This window comes from Rhipicephalus microplus, chromosome 7 (genome assembly GCF_043290135.1).
Source record: "Rhipicephalus microplus isolate Deutch F79 chromosome 7, USDA_Rmic, whole genome shotgun sequence".
Classification (NCBI taxonomy): domain Eukaryota; kingdom Metazoa; phylum Arthropoda; class Arachnida; order Ixodida; family Ixodidae; genus Rhipicephalus; species Rhipicephalus microplus.
In genome coordinates, this window is record NC_134706.1 from 31,965,653 (window position 1) to 31,980,476 (window position 14,824).

Here is a 14,824-nt window from a genome sequence, read left to right on the forward strand (position 1 = left end):
ATCGACGCCAACCTCGCACCAGACTTGACATATTGGGATTGCCCGACAGATGCTTCAGCACGGACCCGTCAAGGGCGATTGAACAGCTACGAGAGCATGTCAAAAAGAAGCAAATGATCTCGAAGAGCTACACCGATGAAAAACGTGGAGCCAAGGAACCCAGTTTCGTCGTTGGTGATTACGTGCGCGTTAAGACAACTGCAGCTCACGGTAAGCTGTCTTCACAATTTTCCGCGCCCAAGAAGATCATTGGAAAACGGGGACCGGCCTCGTACCTTTTGGACGATGGGCGTGTGTGGAACGCATCTAAGTTAATCGCAGTTCACTCCGGAGCGGTCAACAAAATGAAATCGGGCACCCCTGCTGTTATGAACTGGACACCTGCATTTAATCGGTCTTCTCATGCATTACAGCCTGAAACCGCTGCCCTTATGAACTGGTCCCCTGCATCTGATCGGTCATCTAGTGCGCCCCAATGGGACACATCAAGAGCGGATGGTCATGAAAGGGCAGACCCCGTATCATCTCCACCAGACGGCACGCAAGCTTTGACCAGTCCAGGATTTAATGCGCCTGCAAGGAAAAGCAAGCGTAAAAAGAAGACCCCAAAGAAATTGAAGGACTTCGTTAGGAAGTAGACAAAAACAGTTTTGTGTGTTTCTACCATTTATTTTTATTTTATTTTATTTTTTTTTTTTGCAAGAGGGGATATGTGGTATAAGGCGTCGCTACCGACTACAGCGCTGTGCGGTGGCACGCGCTCGGTGGCCGCCACGGGGGAGAAGGAAGAAGATGAAATAAACAAGATGTCTCCGTTTATGCTGCGCTATTCACTATGCACGATGTAACAATACTGTCGTTTAATGTGTTGCATATCTGAATTTTTTGTGTGTGTGCTTGGGCTTATAACACAAAGCTTGCATCTTCAGCAGCAGTAGTGGCTGGAAGAAATTTCAAGCCAAAGAGTATCAAGCCATGCGAGACCTTTCTGCTTAATTACTAACTGTAAATACCTATAGACCTATAAGTTTGATGGTTTAAAGTCATGACGTTTAGCTGTGAAATGAATTGGAATCTTCACTGATGGGCCGGTTAGCACATAATGGGGATCATCTGCAACAGGCAGCATTTACCAGAAGCGATACGTGGAAACATTTCAAACTTTTTTTACATAACCTGAGAAGGCACGTCATAAAAGAAAGTGTTATATGGCAAGGTGTTGACAATAACGTGTTGTGCATGGTTTCATGGTTAGCCAACGCCTACGCTCCCATTTGATGCTATGCTCCAAATTTCAAAATTTCGTCACTCTTCTAAAATATACAAAATCAACTTGCTTCCCTGTGTCAGTGAGGAAAATAATTGTATATCGTCATGGCTCGGCACCAGACACGACAGACGAGATCGTTTTTCACCATTCTGCAGGTCTACGACCCCTTCTGGGCGTACTGTTCCTGACCCTGGCTGTCAACACCTTGCCCACCACCTCGGCCCACAATGGCAAACACATCAACAAGACTGAAATCGTCAACACGACACTCGGTCCGGTACAAGGCTTCCGTGAAGTAAGGAATTGTCATTGTGCTGCGTTCCAGTTTGCGACGTCGTTCAATGATGTTGGTTAGTAGCTAGGACACTAAATAGAGAAACGATTGCTTGCGTAGTAGTAAAGTACTATTCCCCTTTCCGAAAACGCCCCTCTTACCGGGAGACGGTGAACACGGGAATAGAGAATGCGGCTTGAGATGCCACCTTAAGATTACCGCACCAAACACAAAGACGTGGAAGAATTTGACGGCGTGTGATAATGCCTATGTCGTTTATAATCTGTATAATATTGAAGTACATTGTGATCTGCGGGGCCATAGACCTAACTTTTATAAACTTTCATAAAGCTCAATCGAGCCAAGGCTGCGAAAATACGAAAAATACATTTTTAAAGTTGCGACGTCGCGTGCAGAGATTTCAGCGCAAACTTTAAAAACAAAACTTCAACCATAATTTTTACTTGTAATAATGAACTTGTGATGGTGACACTTACGGCATTAGAGTTCTAAAAGTACAGTTTATCGATGTAAACCAAGGTTTCTGTTTAGTGACATTTTAACATAAACTTCGGGCTTCTACGCCTCTATGTTATCTTCATTCCACGCTCAACATTCGCACCATATTTAGAGAATGTTAGGAGTTGAGGTTCGTTGAAGCCGCAACTATGTCTTTTTTTTCGAGGGTTCCTCCATTATTTTTTGGCAATCAAGAAACAAAAAAAAAGAAAAAGCCAAGGACCTAGATACCCATCGAAACTGCGGTCGATCCCCTGCATTGGGTATCACCCATGCTCCAAAAATAACAACAATAGACTACTACTGGAATGGCTCATACGCGCAATGCATCTCTCTAACCCTGTCGTCGTTTACGCCCATCGTGCAGGTAGTTCTGAACAAGACCATCCACTTCTTCCTGGGTATTCCGTTCGCCAAGCCTCCCGTGGGGCGACTGCGGTTCCGCAGGCCGGTCCCCATCGATCCTTGGACCGACGTGCTCCGTGCCACGAAGATGCCACCCCGGTGCATGCAGGTGAGGTCTATCTGCAAGCCTCCCTGGACAGCGGGAAATAAACGTTTATTCTGGAAACATTGCTCTGAGCAATGCCCGGTATCTTTCTAAAGTGGGAGGGCTCCCTAGTTCAGCAACCCTCTGGCTTCGACTGCCCGCTTGGCCATGGCGACGAATTTCCGCTGGTGCACAAAATCCTCGAGGGGAAGCTTGACTTCCCACGTTTCGGTTGGGTGGTCGTCGTTCGTTCATCCTGCCTGATTCTCTGTCATCTTGAATGTAGCGGCTTGCATGACAGAGACATTCAAGGATCAAGTGTACCAGGGTGTCCGGTACGCTGCAGAGCAGATACGTGTAGCTATGCTTCGTTGGGTAGAGGTGGTGCATTAATGTTTCGTGTGTGTACGTTCTGCTTTGTGGTCACCTAAATATTGTGTTCTATGTTTTTTGTAAGCTGTGGGTGTGGTGGAGGGTATACACTCGTAGCTCCAGTCGGTAGTGTTGGAGTAGCGATGAATAGGTGTCCTGCACAGCCTCCGCCTTTTCAACAGCGCGTCGGGTATCCAGTGGGTAGAGGGCAGCCTGGCTTACGTACCCGCTGCCAGCGGCGTGGGCTGCCGCTTTTCCCTGCAGACCTTCGCGCCCCGGCACCCATACGACGTAAGTGTCTGGAAGCGAAGTGCCTCACCGTTGCAAGATATTAAGTAAAAGAATTGAGAAAAATTATTTTATTAAGGCGAAAGCCTTATGTGATTCCTCTGTTGAAAATTGCAGTGTCCTAAAACATGCCGAACACAAAATGACACTAGAGGTAACGTGACCAAGAGGCATACCGTGGCGTAACGTGATGACGCAACGTAATGTGAATAACATGCCCAGGATGTCATCTATGGCGTAGTGTGTAAAGGTCACCCCGATTGCGTGCAATGACGGCGCAGTGCTTTTATGCGAGGACGACATCAGTATGGAATACGATGCCGTCAATGAAATTGTTCTTTGATCATGGGTGGACCACTCTCTGGTGTAGCGCAACACCACCTTATCTGTAGAAATATTCAAGAGTAATAAACTACTCACTCTACAGGAAATGCAAATCTATTTTATTTGGTCTCACTTGAGAGCACGCGATTTGCCCTGTCATTTTTTTAGCGCTTGGTGCAGAAATTGCCATTGTCACCTATAGCATACTTTGAAGACGATGTCTACCCAACTAGCTTCTACATGTATTCTCTGTAGAGATTCTATATTCATGGCCTAACTACTTCCACAAGTGAATTTACCCTCAACTGGTCAGTACTGTCTCGTAAATGGCTGATGCCAGCTTAATGACGCATACGGTTGATTAGCTCTGCCAACGAGCCTGCGCCTTTCCTCGACACGTAGCCAATCAGCTCGCACTGAAACTGACAAGTCCAAGAAGTGACTGTCTCTCATTACGACACTCCTTGTTTGTAGCAAGGCGTGCTGAGCCAAGAGGACTGCCTCTACCTGAACGTGTGGACGCCGACTATGAACACCTCGCGGAAGCTTGACGTCATGGTATACTTCCACGGTGGAGCGTACACCTTCGAGAGACCGCTCATACAGCGGGACCTCAGGTGCGTATGTCCAGGACTGGTATTTATTCAGCGTTTCCAGGGCCAAGCACTTAATAAAGGCAAAGCCTTAGAAACTTCATGAAACGCTAAAAGTGACCGTTGAAGTCGGCAGTGTTAGCATAAGTGATGCAAAAGATCATCGTCGTGTGATAACGTCCCCACATGACGTCATCTTTACGTATCATTTGTGAAGCCATGATTACGTCACGATATGCCGTTATGTGATGACGTCATCACAAAACGTCGTCACTTCGTCATAGGCACGCGGATCGCGGAGACAGTGCAGAACCACGCCAAGTGCAAAAAATATCCGGAAATTGTGGGGGCGGGCGCGATCAATACGATCGACTGAGAAGAAACAGTCCCATGGCCTTCACCTTCGAACCGTCTTAGGCGAATGTAAAGCAAACGTGTGACTTCACTTAATAGTAGATGTCGACTTAATTTCCAAATTTCAATTATTTAAATGCTGGTGGTCCAATTTGCCGCCGGCGAGGACCAGAGCTTAAACCATTCGAAGGGTTCAAGTTTGGTGCCTGCGCGCGGCGAGTTATTCTTTCGTCCGCATTATTTTCTTCATAATTCTACTGTAATTAGTGTCCAGTTGTTCGCAGAGCGTACGGCTCTTAATAGTGGAGCATTCATGGTACTCGAAATCGTCAAATATTTTTAAATGCTACAAATATCAAGCCTTTTTACATTTCATGGCGTTATTGTCCGTTATTTCTCATTAGTATTGTCGGAACGGAAACGACATACACCGTCAAATTATCGACTTATTCGTTTTTGTTTGTTTGCGATTTCTTAAACATGCATACATACATCACCAGACGTCACGCATATATCATCAGTCGCAGTGACACCGGTACTAATTGCGAACACTGTGATGTGCCAGAAACACTTGAGCACATATTTTGTGTCTGCCCACCATACGCACGTGAACGACCAAGACTAATTTCTTCTACTGAACGATATCGCAGTGGGTCATTACCTGATGAGACCGTGTCGGGCCCTTAGCCAGACACCAACAGTGCAATTGTGGCCTTAAGAGCGGTTATAACATTTTTGGAAGCAACTGGACTATATGCGCAGCCATAAAATTTGTCTCAGCTAGAAAGAATTCTACATACTCACCTATCTGTATCACCATCGTCATCCATTAGTCTTTCTTCTCCCCTTTCCCCTCCCCCAGTGTAGAGTAGCCGGCTAAAGCAAACTCTCCCTCAGGCAGACCTCCGCCTTTCTGGAAATAAACCTCTCTCTCTCTCTCTCTCTCTCTCTCTACATACATACATACATACATATATACGCACGCACGCACGCTTATATATATGAATCACAAATGGCCTACAAGGGAACACCCAGCGACGGATCTCCAGTTGTGAATCTCGAAGGCCACACCTACGCATAGCGCGACGTGCACGCTATGCCTATGAATGCGTAAAACGCTGATGTTTTATTGCGATAGCGATTATATGGACACTCTCAGCTGGATTTCGTCACCGGCGTCGGCGTCGATGTCATGCATTGCATATGTACATGTATCTATATATGTGAAAACACAAGAAAAATGCAGAGAAAAAACACTCCGGCGCACGGAATCGAACGTGGGACCTCAGGGTCATGAAGGTGAGGCGTTAACCACCAAGCCACCGCGGAGCACATCTTTGACGGTTCAAACAGCAAGGTACTTATATCCACCACTTACCTCTGCTCACGAGCATCTCAGGGGGGGGGGGGGATTTTGTTTTCAGCATTATCAGCAAGATGGCGCAATGAGCTCGCGTCGCTACATCGGCGCCCGCTCTAATCTCTTACGCGTACTTTGCCCGGCTTAGAGAAGGGGAGCGACGCTCCCTCACGCGCCCTTATCTGGCGGCGGCGAGGAGGGTAAGGCCATACGCCTTGGCTGGCCTCTGGCTTTACCTGCAGCAATTCTGCTGTAGTTACCGGGTGCGCGAAGATGACTGCAATTATTGCAGTTTCCGTTTGCGAAAAGCGCGCGCTTTTCAGACACAGCAAAGTAACAAAGAGACGCTTATTCGCGTGCACCCGTACGTGTGAGTACGTTTTGTGCGTCATTCGTGCGTGAAGAACGCGGGGCATGTTTCGATCTGCTTTCGATTCTGTGCGTGAACTTTCAATTTGATGCTCTCGCGTTCATTGCTTCGCTTTCCGGCAAAGCTGTGGCTTTTTTTTTCTTTCGACCGGGCAGGTACATGACAGCGATGGCCGACGTGGTCATAGTGAAGATGAACTACCGGCTGGGAGCCTTCGGCTTCCTCTACGGTGCCCACGAATACGCTCCGGGCAACATGGGCCTCTACGACCAGTACCTGGCCCTTCTGTTTGTCCTCAACAACATCGAGCTCTTCGGAGGTGACCCGAACAGGATCACCGCCTTCGGGAATAGTGCGGGCGCCATGTCCATTGGTCTAATGGTAAGTGCCAGGTCATGTGGTGCACTGGGAATGCCAAGCTTCATGACTCTTGGAAGACAAAATGGTCCGAAAAGGCGAACTCGCAAAATCATTTGGGACGGCATAATCGTTTAACAACTATGCTTTAAAATAGCGTCTATACGGGTACGACTTACTTGCCCTTTCAGCTCTGCTTTGGCACAGCTCACCCACAAGCACTTTCACCCTGCCCTCTAAGCTAGTAATGTGGCGACACTATCTCCATAAGGCGAAAGGACCTGAGAGGCACACTCGTGATGTAGTTGTCCACCGGCTAGTAAGGTAAAAGTGTTTGTTATAAGGCATTAACTATGTTAGTTTCGTTCTTAGGTGCACCTTCAAAGGTGCGTCAGCTCCATGTGTCAGGAGCACGACCGTGTAAAATGGCACTGTTTTTAGTGCTCGTATGTTAACCCACGTCCGTTTTCGATATTCGTTATCTTTATGCATTATTCCCGTTTCCGCTTCTGATCTCTAACCTCAATATACTAATTGATTGATATGTGGGGTTTAACATCCTAAAACCATCATAGGAGTATGATATACTAGGCGTCGCTCAATATACTAGACGTCGGCTTTAGGAACACTCAGAAACGTAACGTTTCCTTCTCTAAATATCAATGTGACGACAGAATCAAGATATATAAAGAGAGCATATTGTCTCGCGGGATGAATGGGTGTTGAGGACATCTTCGCCGAAACCGAGATTAAAAACGAGCGTGAGCAGCCATGTAGGGAGAACCTAAATAAAACAGTGCAAAAAAACAGCGTGGTTTCAAAAATCAAACAAATGACAAAAGCAAACACACAGGACAAGGTGTTGTCCCATGTGTTTGATTTTTGTGGCCGTGCATTTTCGCTCTATTTAGCTTCAGTATCAATAATCAAATGGCCCAGCCAGCCACTTTATGCAGCGAAAAGCAAAGATAATTGTTGATAAGTATAAGAGGGACAGACTGGAATCCAAGAGAGCGAAGGCCTGGTACCCTGACAGGGAAATGAAGATGGTTACGCTGTTATTCGAATGACAATACGACGCTTTGCGAGAATAACACGGAGGCTGTCACAGAACGAGCGCTAAACAAGAGCGCGCCGCCAAATCCTTGCGACAACGGGCGGCAGAAACGCCGCGAGGTAAAAAGAAAAAAAAAGAAAGAAAGCAAACATCCAAGGCTCCCGGGCGCGCGCTCTCCCCGCAGAAGCATGGCTTCGCAGACGAACCTCCTCACCCCACATCGGCGGCCCAGCAAGGCCGCGATTTTTCTAGAACGAAGGAGGCGGGGTCAGACCGAGTGAATCATTCTCCGGAGAGGGCAGTCGAACCGTCTCGTGCCTCTCCCCAGCCTTCGCTGCGCGTCGCGCCGACGAAATGAGGAGAAGGTTCTGGAAGGTGGCGCGGAACGTATTTAATCGAGCAGCCGAGACGAGAGAGCAGGAGGTGACGGAAGTTAACGCCAGAGCGCGTAGGAATTCCGCCGTGTAGTCGGCGAAGGTTCTGCCCGTAGTGACAGAACAGGAGGAGACGGAAGTGAGCGCCAGAGTGCGTAGAGAGTCCGCCGTATAGTCGGCGAAGTTTGTGGTCCGTAGGGACGGCTCGAGCTACAGGCAAGAGTGTGTGTTTACCGCTATCGAGCGAAGACCCGTGGCAACCGCTGCGAGTGTGAAGCCGACGTGTTCCGGCGAAGAAGTTGAAGTTTGAAGAGTGGCCAATTGAAGACGGGAGGTTTCCTGGAAGAGAACTTCGAGAGCTGCGGAACGACAACAACGCTGGACTTTGAGTGAGTGATTCTCGGAAGAGTATCATTCAGACTTTTGTTCCAAGGACTTTGGACTGAATAGGTTTTATATCTCTTTAGTCTTTAAGTGTCTTGGTTGTTCAATGCATGCGACTGCATTGTAGTGCGTATTGTTGTCTGCGTCCGTTGTTTCAAGTGTGCTTGATTGTACTGTGTAGTACATTGTCTGTTTGGTGACGTATTGTATGTAACTATTGTGGAGTGTGCATACGTGTGTATTATTTTCGATCTGCCAATATTGAGAATATAATTTGTTTGTTTATCAACTCTCGGCTCTGACTTGTTCTTTGGGCCACAGCCGGCGTCCGCTGGCGCGCCAAAAAGGACCACTTCTAAATTGTCCACGCTTTCGTGGTGCGGTTCGGGGGGGGGCGATACTTCGGCTCTTGGAATTAGCCCGGCGATCGCCTCCCTCATAACGGGACAGGTGTGGCAATTAATCTGGCGTCCGCGACATAGGACCTTTTGGTGCACAGTGTGTCCAAAGTAGTAAGAAAGAGCCTCGAGTTGGTGATACTGCTATCGGAACGATTCTGTGTGTTGTTCAGTGTTCTCGTTAACGAGTGCAAGGGAGTGTTCCGATAGACTGATTTAGGCAGATACTTTTTGCACGCGGCAAGGTTGTATTTGCGAGTTGCGAGACACAATGGATCTCGAAAAGTTAGTTGCGCTTGGTGAGAAGATGGGTCTTTCCGGCGCCGAACTACGGAAATGGGTAAGCCAGAAGGAGAAAGAGGTGGTGGAGAGAGAGAGGTTGGCGGCAGAGAGGGCCAAGGAAGAAAAGGCAGCTGAGTTGGAGAGAGAAAGGCTGGCCGCTGAAAGGGCGAGAGAAGAAAGAGAAGCAAAGGAGCGACAGCTGAAAGAAGAAAGAGAGGCAAAAGAGCGACAGCTGAAGGAAGAACGAGAGCAGCAATTGAAGTTGGAGCTGGAGAGAGAAAAGTTGGCAGCCGAAAGGGCGAGAGAAGAAAGAGAGGCAAAAGAGCGACAGCTGAAGGAAGAAAGAGAGCAGCAATTGAAGTTGGAGCTGGAGAGAGAAAAGTTGGCAGCCGAAAGGGCGAGAGAAGAAAGAGAAGCGGAGATGGCTGAAAGGGAACGGCAGCGGCAGCACGAGATGGAACTCGAGCGGCTCCGTTTGCAACAGCGAAGCGAAACTCCCGTCCAAGCTAGAGTTGAAAGCAGCGAACGGGAAGATCACGGCTTCCGCTTGAACCCAAGCAAGCTGCTCGTAGCGTTTGATGAAAGGAAGGACGACCTTGACGCGTACCTTCACCGATTTGAGACGATTGCGAAGAGCCAGAATTGGCCGGAACATCAATGGGCAACTGCTTTAAGTACCTGCTTGAGTGGTGAAGCGCTCAGTGTGTACGGTAGGCTGACGCCGACCGATGCAGCCAACTACGCAAAGGTGAAAGCTGCTTTGTTGAAGCGATTTAGATTCACTGTGGAAGGATTCCGGGACAGATTTCGGACAGGAAAGCCAGCTGATGGTGAGACGGCTACGCAGTATGCCGCCCGACTTTGCCATTATTTCGACAGATGGATTGAACTTTCAGGGACAGCGCAGGAGTACGATGAGCTTAGAGAGCTCCTAATTTTGAGAACAATTTCTTACTAGTTGCCACCCAAGCCTGTCGCTGTACTTGAAAGAGAGGAAGGCTGACTCACTTGAAGACATGCTTGAATTGGCTGATCAATTCTTGGAAGCGCAAGGTGGCACTAATTTGGACAAGGTCAAGAAGGAGTGTCCCGATGATTCGAAGAAATTGGCTCCCGAAGAAAAGAAGCGTGCACCAGAGAGCATTCCGCGATGTTTTCTGTGCAACCGAGTGGGTCATCGCGCGAAAAACTGTCGAACGATCTTTACGAGCCCTACGGTGGTAAAATGTTTTAAGTGTGGTCAGACTGGGCACAAAGCAGACGCTTGTCGGAACGGAGTGAGTCAAACTCACCAGGTATCTTGTGTGCAAGCGGCACCGAAATCTGATAATAATGCCGTCACTGATGGATTCGTAGAGTTGAAGAATGGGGAGAAAATTCCTATTGTGGGTGCTGTAATGTCAAAACAGCCAACCGGTGTTACGAAGGGAATGCCAACGCTTCCTGGAAAGATTGCAGGCAAGAAGATTACGGTTCTAAGAGACACCGGTAGCTCCACGGTTATCGTGAGGAGAAATTTGGTACGGGAAAGAGAGTTGACAGGCAGAACGAAACCGGTTTGTCTAATTGACCGTACGGTCCGGATGCTTCCCGAAGCAGAAATTGAGGTTGAAACCCCGTACTTCAGCGGGAAGGTTACTGCGTTATGCATGACGACCCCCCTGTATGACCTTGTCATCGGAAACATCGACGGGGCGCGAGGGCCAAGTGATCCAGAATGTTTGGGAGAAGACCCGAAGATAGAGCCCTCGCCAACACAGCGGCCGCGAGATACAGTGGAGGAGCATCCCGTGACGGGTCTCACTAGAGCCCAAGGAGAAGCTGCGGCGCAAGAGACAGCGAAGGAGAAGACGATCGTGTCGAATAAGTTCACGGGCCGAGCAACCGGACTTACGTCTGCACGACCTCAACCGACCGACAGTGTAAAGGAGACGGAGTTGGCCCGCCGGGCAAAATGTAGAGGCATGATCAAGCGGGTAAATAAACAGACAGGACCCGTCGAATGTAATGACGCGTTAACGGTGTCGGAAGAGACAACGATGGCTGAGACGACGCCTCAGATATCGTCGTTGGAAAAGGCTCGCCGAAAAGGTACAAGGAAAAACAAGAAGAGATCGAGCGAGCACCGCAAAAAGGGGCGCAAGCGCTGTTCGAAGTATTCAGGATAAGTGCTGAGGTCGAATCAGAGTGTGTTGGGCAGTGCTGAGTGCCATATGTTGTGTTATTGTTCTTGTTATCCTGTGTCTCAAGTGTATGTCGAGCGAGTCAGTGTTCTGTGCGATGGTGTGATGTATAGTGTTGTATAATTGTTGGATAGACCGAACTTTGTACGTTTGTGTTGTTTAGAATGTGTGATGAAGTGTTGTAGGCATGTACCTGTGGCTATATTTCATGTGTTGTGGAATTGAACTACATTGTACGATTGTATTGAGTGATATATTGTGAATGTGAAGTGTCATGAGCGACGGATTGTGTTACAGTCTGTGAGAATGTGTGGTGACTGTTCGCGCTCGTTTGTGTGGTTTTGAATATTATGAGATAATATTCTTAAAGTGGGGGGCAGTGTCACAGAACGAGCGCTAAACAAGAGCGCGCCGCCAAATCCTTGCGACAACGGGCGGCAGAAACGCCGCGAGGTAAAAAGAAAAAAAAAAGAAAGAAAGCAAACATCCAAGGCTCCCGGGCGCGCGCTCTCCCCGCAGAAGCATGGCTTCGCAGACGAACCTCCTCACCCCACATCGGCGGCCCAGCAAGGCCGCGATTTTTCTAGAACGAAGGAGGCGGGGTCAGACCGAGTGAATCATTCTCCGGAGAGGGCAGTCGAACCGTCTCGTGCCTCTCCCCAGCCTTCACTGCGCGTCGCGCCGACGAAATGAGGAGAAGGTTCTGGAAGGTGGCGCGGAACGTATTTAATCGAGCAGCCGAGACGAGAGAGAAGGAGGTGACGGAAGTTAACGCCAGAGCGCGTAGGAATTCCGCCGTGTAGTCGGCGAAGGTTCTGCCCGTAGTGACAGAACAGGAGGAGACGGAAGTGAGCGCCAGAGTGCGTAGAGAGTCCGCCGTATAGTCGGCGAAGTTTGTGGTCCGTAGGGACGGCTCGAGCTACAGGCAAGAGTGTGTGTTTACCGCTATCGAGCGAAGACCCGTGGCAACCGCTGCGAGTGTGAAGCCGACGTGTTCCGGCGAAGAAGTTGAAGTTTGAACAGTGGCCAATTGAAGACGGGAGGTTTCCCGGAAGAGAACTTCGAGAGCTGCGGAACGACAACAACGCTGGACTTTGAGTGAGTGATTCTCGGAAGAGTATCATTCAGACTTTTGTTCCAAGGACTTTGGACTGAATAGGTTTTATATCTCTTTAGTCTTTAAGTGTCTTGGTTGTTCAATGCATGCGACTGCATTGTAGTGCGTATTGTTGTCTGCGTCCGTTGTTTCAAGTGTGGTTGATTGTACTGTGTAGTACATTGTCTGTTTGGTGACGTATTGTATGTAACTATTGTGGAGTGTGCATACGTGTGTATTATTTTCGATCTGCCAATATTGAGAATATAATTTGTTTGTTTATCAACTCTCGGCTCTGACTTGTTCTTTGGGCCACAGCCGGCGTCCGCTGGCGCGCCAAAAAGGACCACTTCTAAATTGTCCACGCTTTCGTGGTGCGGTTCGGGGGGGGCGATACTTCGGCTCTTGGAATTAGCCCGGCGATCGCCTCCCTCATAACGGGACAGGTGTGGCAATTAATCTGGCGTCCGCGACATAGGATCTTTTGGTGCACAGTGTGTCCAAAGTAGTAAGAAAGAGCCTCGAGTTGGTGATACTGCTATCGGAACGATTCTGTGTGTTGTTCAGTGTTCTCGTTAACGAGTGCAAGGGAGTGTTCCGATAGACTGATTTAGGCAGATACTTTTTGCACGCGGCAAGGTTGTATTTGCGAGTTGCGAGACACAATGGATCTCGAAAAGTTAGTTGCGCTTGGTGAGAAGATGGGTCTTTCCGGCGCCGAACTACGGAAATGGGTAAGCCAGAAGGAGAAAGAGGTGGTGGAGAGAGAGAGGTTGGCGGCAGAGAGGGCCAAGGAAGAAAAGGCAGCTGAGTTGGAGAGAGAAAGGCTGGCCGCTGAAAGGGCGAGAGAAGAAAGAGAAGCAAAGGAGCGACAGCTGAAAGAAGAAAGAGAGGCAAAAGAGCGACAGCTGAAGGAAGAACGAGAGCAGCAATTGAAGTTGGAGCTGGAGAGAGAAAAGTTGGCAGCCGAAAGGGCGAGAGAAGAAAGAGAGGCAAAAGAGCGACAGCTGAAGGAAGAAAGAGAGCAGCAATTGAAGTTGGAGCTGGAGAGAGAAAAGTTGGCAGCCGAAAGGGCGAGAAAAGAAAGAGAAGCGGAGATGGCTGAAAGGGAACGGCAGCGGCAGCACGAGATGGAACTCGAGCGGCTCCGTTTGCAACAGCGAAGCGAAACTCCCGTCCAAGCTAGAGTTGAAAGCAGCGAACGGGAAGATCACGGCTTCCGCTTGAACCCAAGCAAGCTGCTCGTAGCGTTTGATGAAAGGAAGGACGACCTTGACGCGTACCTTCACCGATTTGAGACGATTGCGAAGAGCCAGAATTGGCCGGAACATCAATGGGCAACTGCTTTAAGTACCTGCTTGAGTGGTGAAGCGCTCAGTGTGTACGGTAGGCTGACGCCGACCGATGCAGCCAACTACGCAAAGGTGAAAGCTGCTTTGTTGAAGCGATTTAGATTCACTGTGGAAGGATTCCGGGACAGATTTTGGACAGGAAAGCCAGCTGATGGTGAGACGGCTACGCAGTATGCCGCCCGACTTTGCCATTATTTCGACAGATGGATTGAACTTTCAGGGACAGCGCAGGAGTACGATGAGCTTAGAGAGCTCCTAATTTTGAGAACAATTTCTTACTAGTTGCCACCCAAGCCTGTCGCTGTACTTGAAAGAGAGGAAGGCTGACTCACTTGAAGACATGCTTGAATTGGCTGATCAATTCTTGGAAGCGCAAGGTGGCACTAATTTGGACAAGGTCAAGAAGGATTGTCCCGATGATTCGAAGAAATTGGCTCCCGAAGAAAAGAAGCGTGCACCAGAGAGCATTCCGCGATGTTTTCTGTGCAACCGAGTGGGTCATCGCGCGAAAAACTGTCGAACGATCTTTACGAGCCCTACGGTGGTAAAATGTTTTAAGTGTGGTCAGACTGGGCACAAAGCAGACGCTTGTCGGAACGGAGTGAGTCAAACTCACCAGGTATCTTGTGTGCAAGCGGCACCGAAATCTGATAATAATGCCGTCACTGATGGATTCGTAGAGTTGAAGAATGGGGAGAAAATTCCTATTGTGGGTGCTGTAATGTCAAAACAGCCAACCGGTGTTACGAAGGGAATGCCAACGCTTCCTGGAAAGATTGCAGGCAAGAAGATTACGGTTCTAAGAGACACCGGTAGCTCCACGGTTATCGTGAGGAGAAATTTGGTACGGGAAAGAGAGTTGACAGGCAGAACGAAACCGGTTTGCCTAATTGACCGTACGGTCCGGATGCTTCCCGAAGCAGAAATTGAGGTTGAAACCCCGTACTTCAGCGGGAAGGTTACTGCGTTATGCATGACGACCCCCCTGTATGACCTTGTCATCGGAAACATCGACGGGGCGCTAGGGCCAAGTGATCCAGAATGTTTGGGAGAAGACCCGAAGATAGAGCCCTCGCCAACACAGCGGCCGCGAGATACAGTGGAGGAGCATCCCGTGACGGGTCTCA

General features: G+C 48.9%; 1 protein-coding gene across 1 annotated transcript in view; it reads left to right on the forward strand.

The window, feature by feature from the left end:
• LOC119179293 (acetylcholinesterase) overlaps window positions 1-14,824 on the forward strand; it is a 39,112-nt gene that overhangs the window by 4,246 nt on the left and 20,042 nt on the right. Inside the window, exons 2-5 of the mRNA XM_075868943.1 lie at window positions 1,426-1,565; window positions 2,431-2,577; window positions 4,012-4,154; window positions 6,370-6,595. Of these exons, the coding sequence (XP_075725058.1) occupies window positions 1,426-1,565; window positions 2,431-2,577; window positions 4,012-4,154; window positions 6,370-6,595 (656 nt within the window). The remainder of the gene's footprint in view (window positions 1-1,425; window positions 1,566-2,430; window positions 2,578-4,011; window positions 4,155-6,369; window positions 6,596-14,824) is intronic.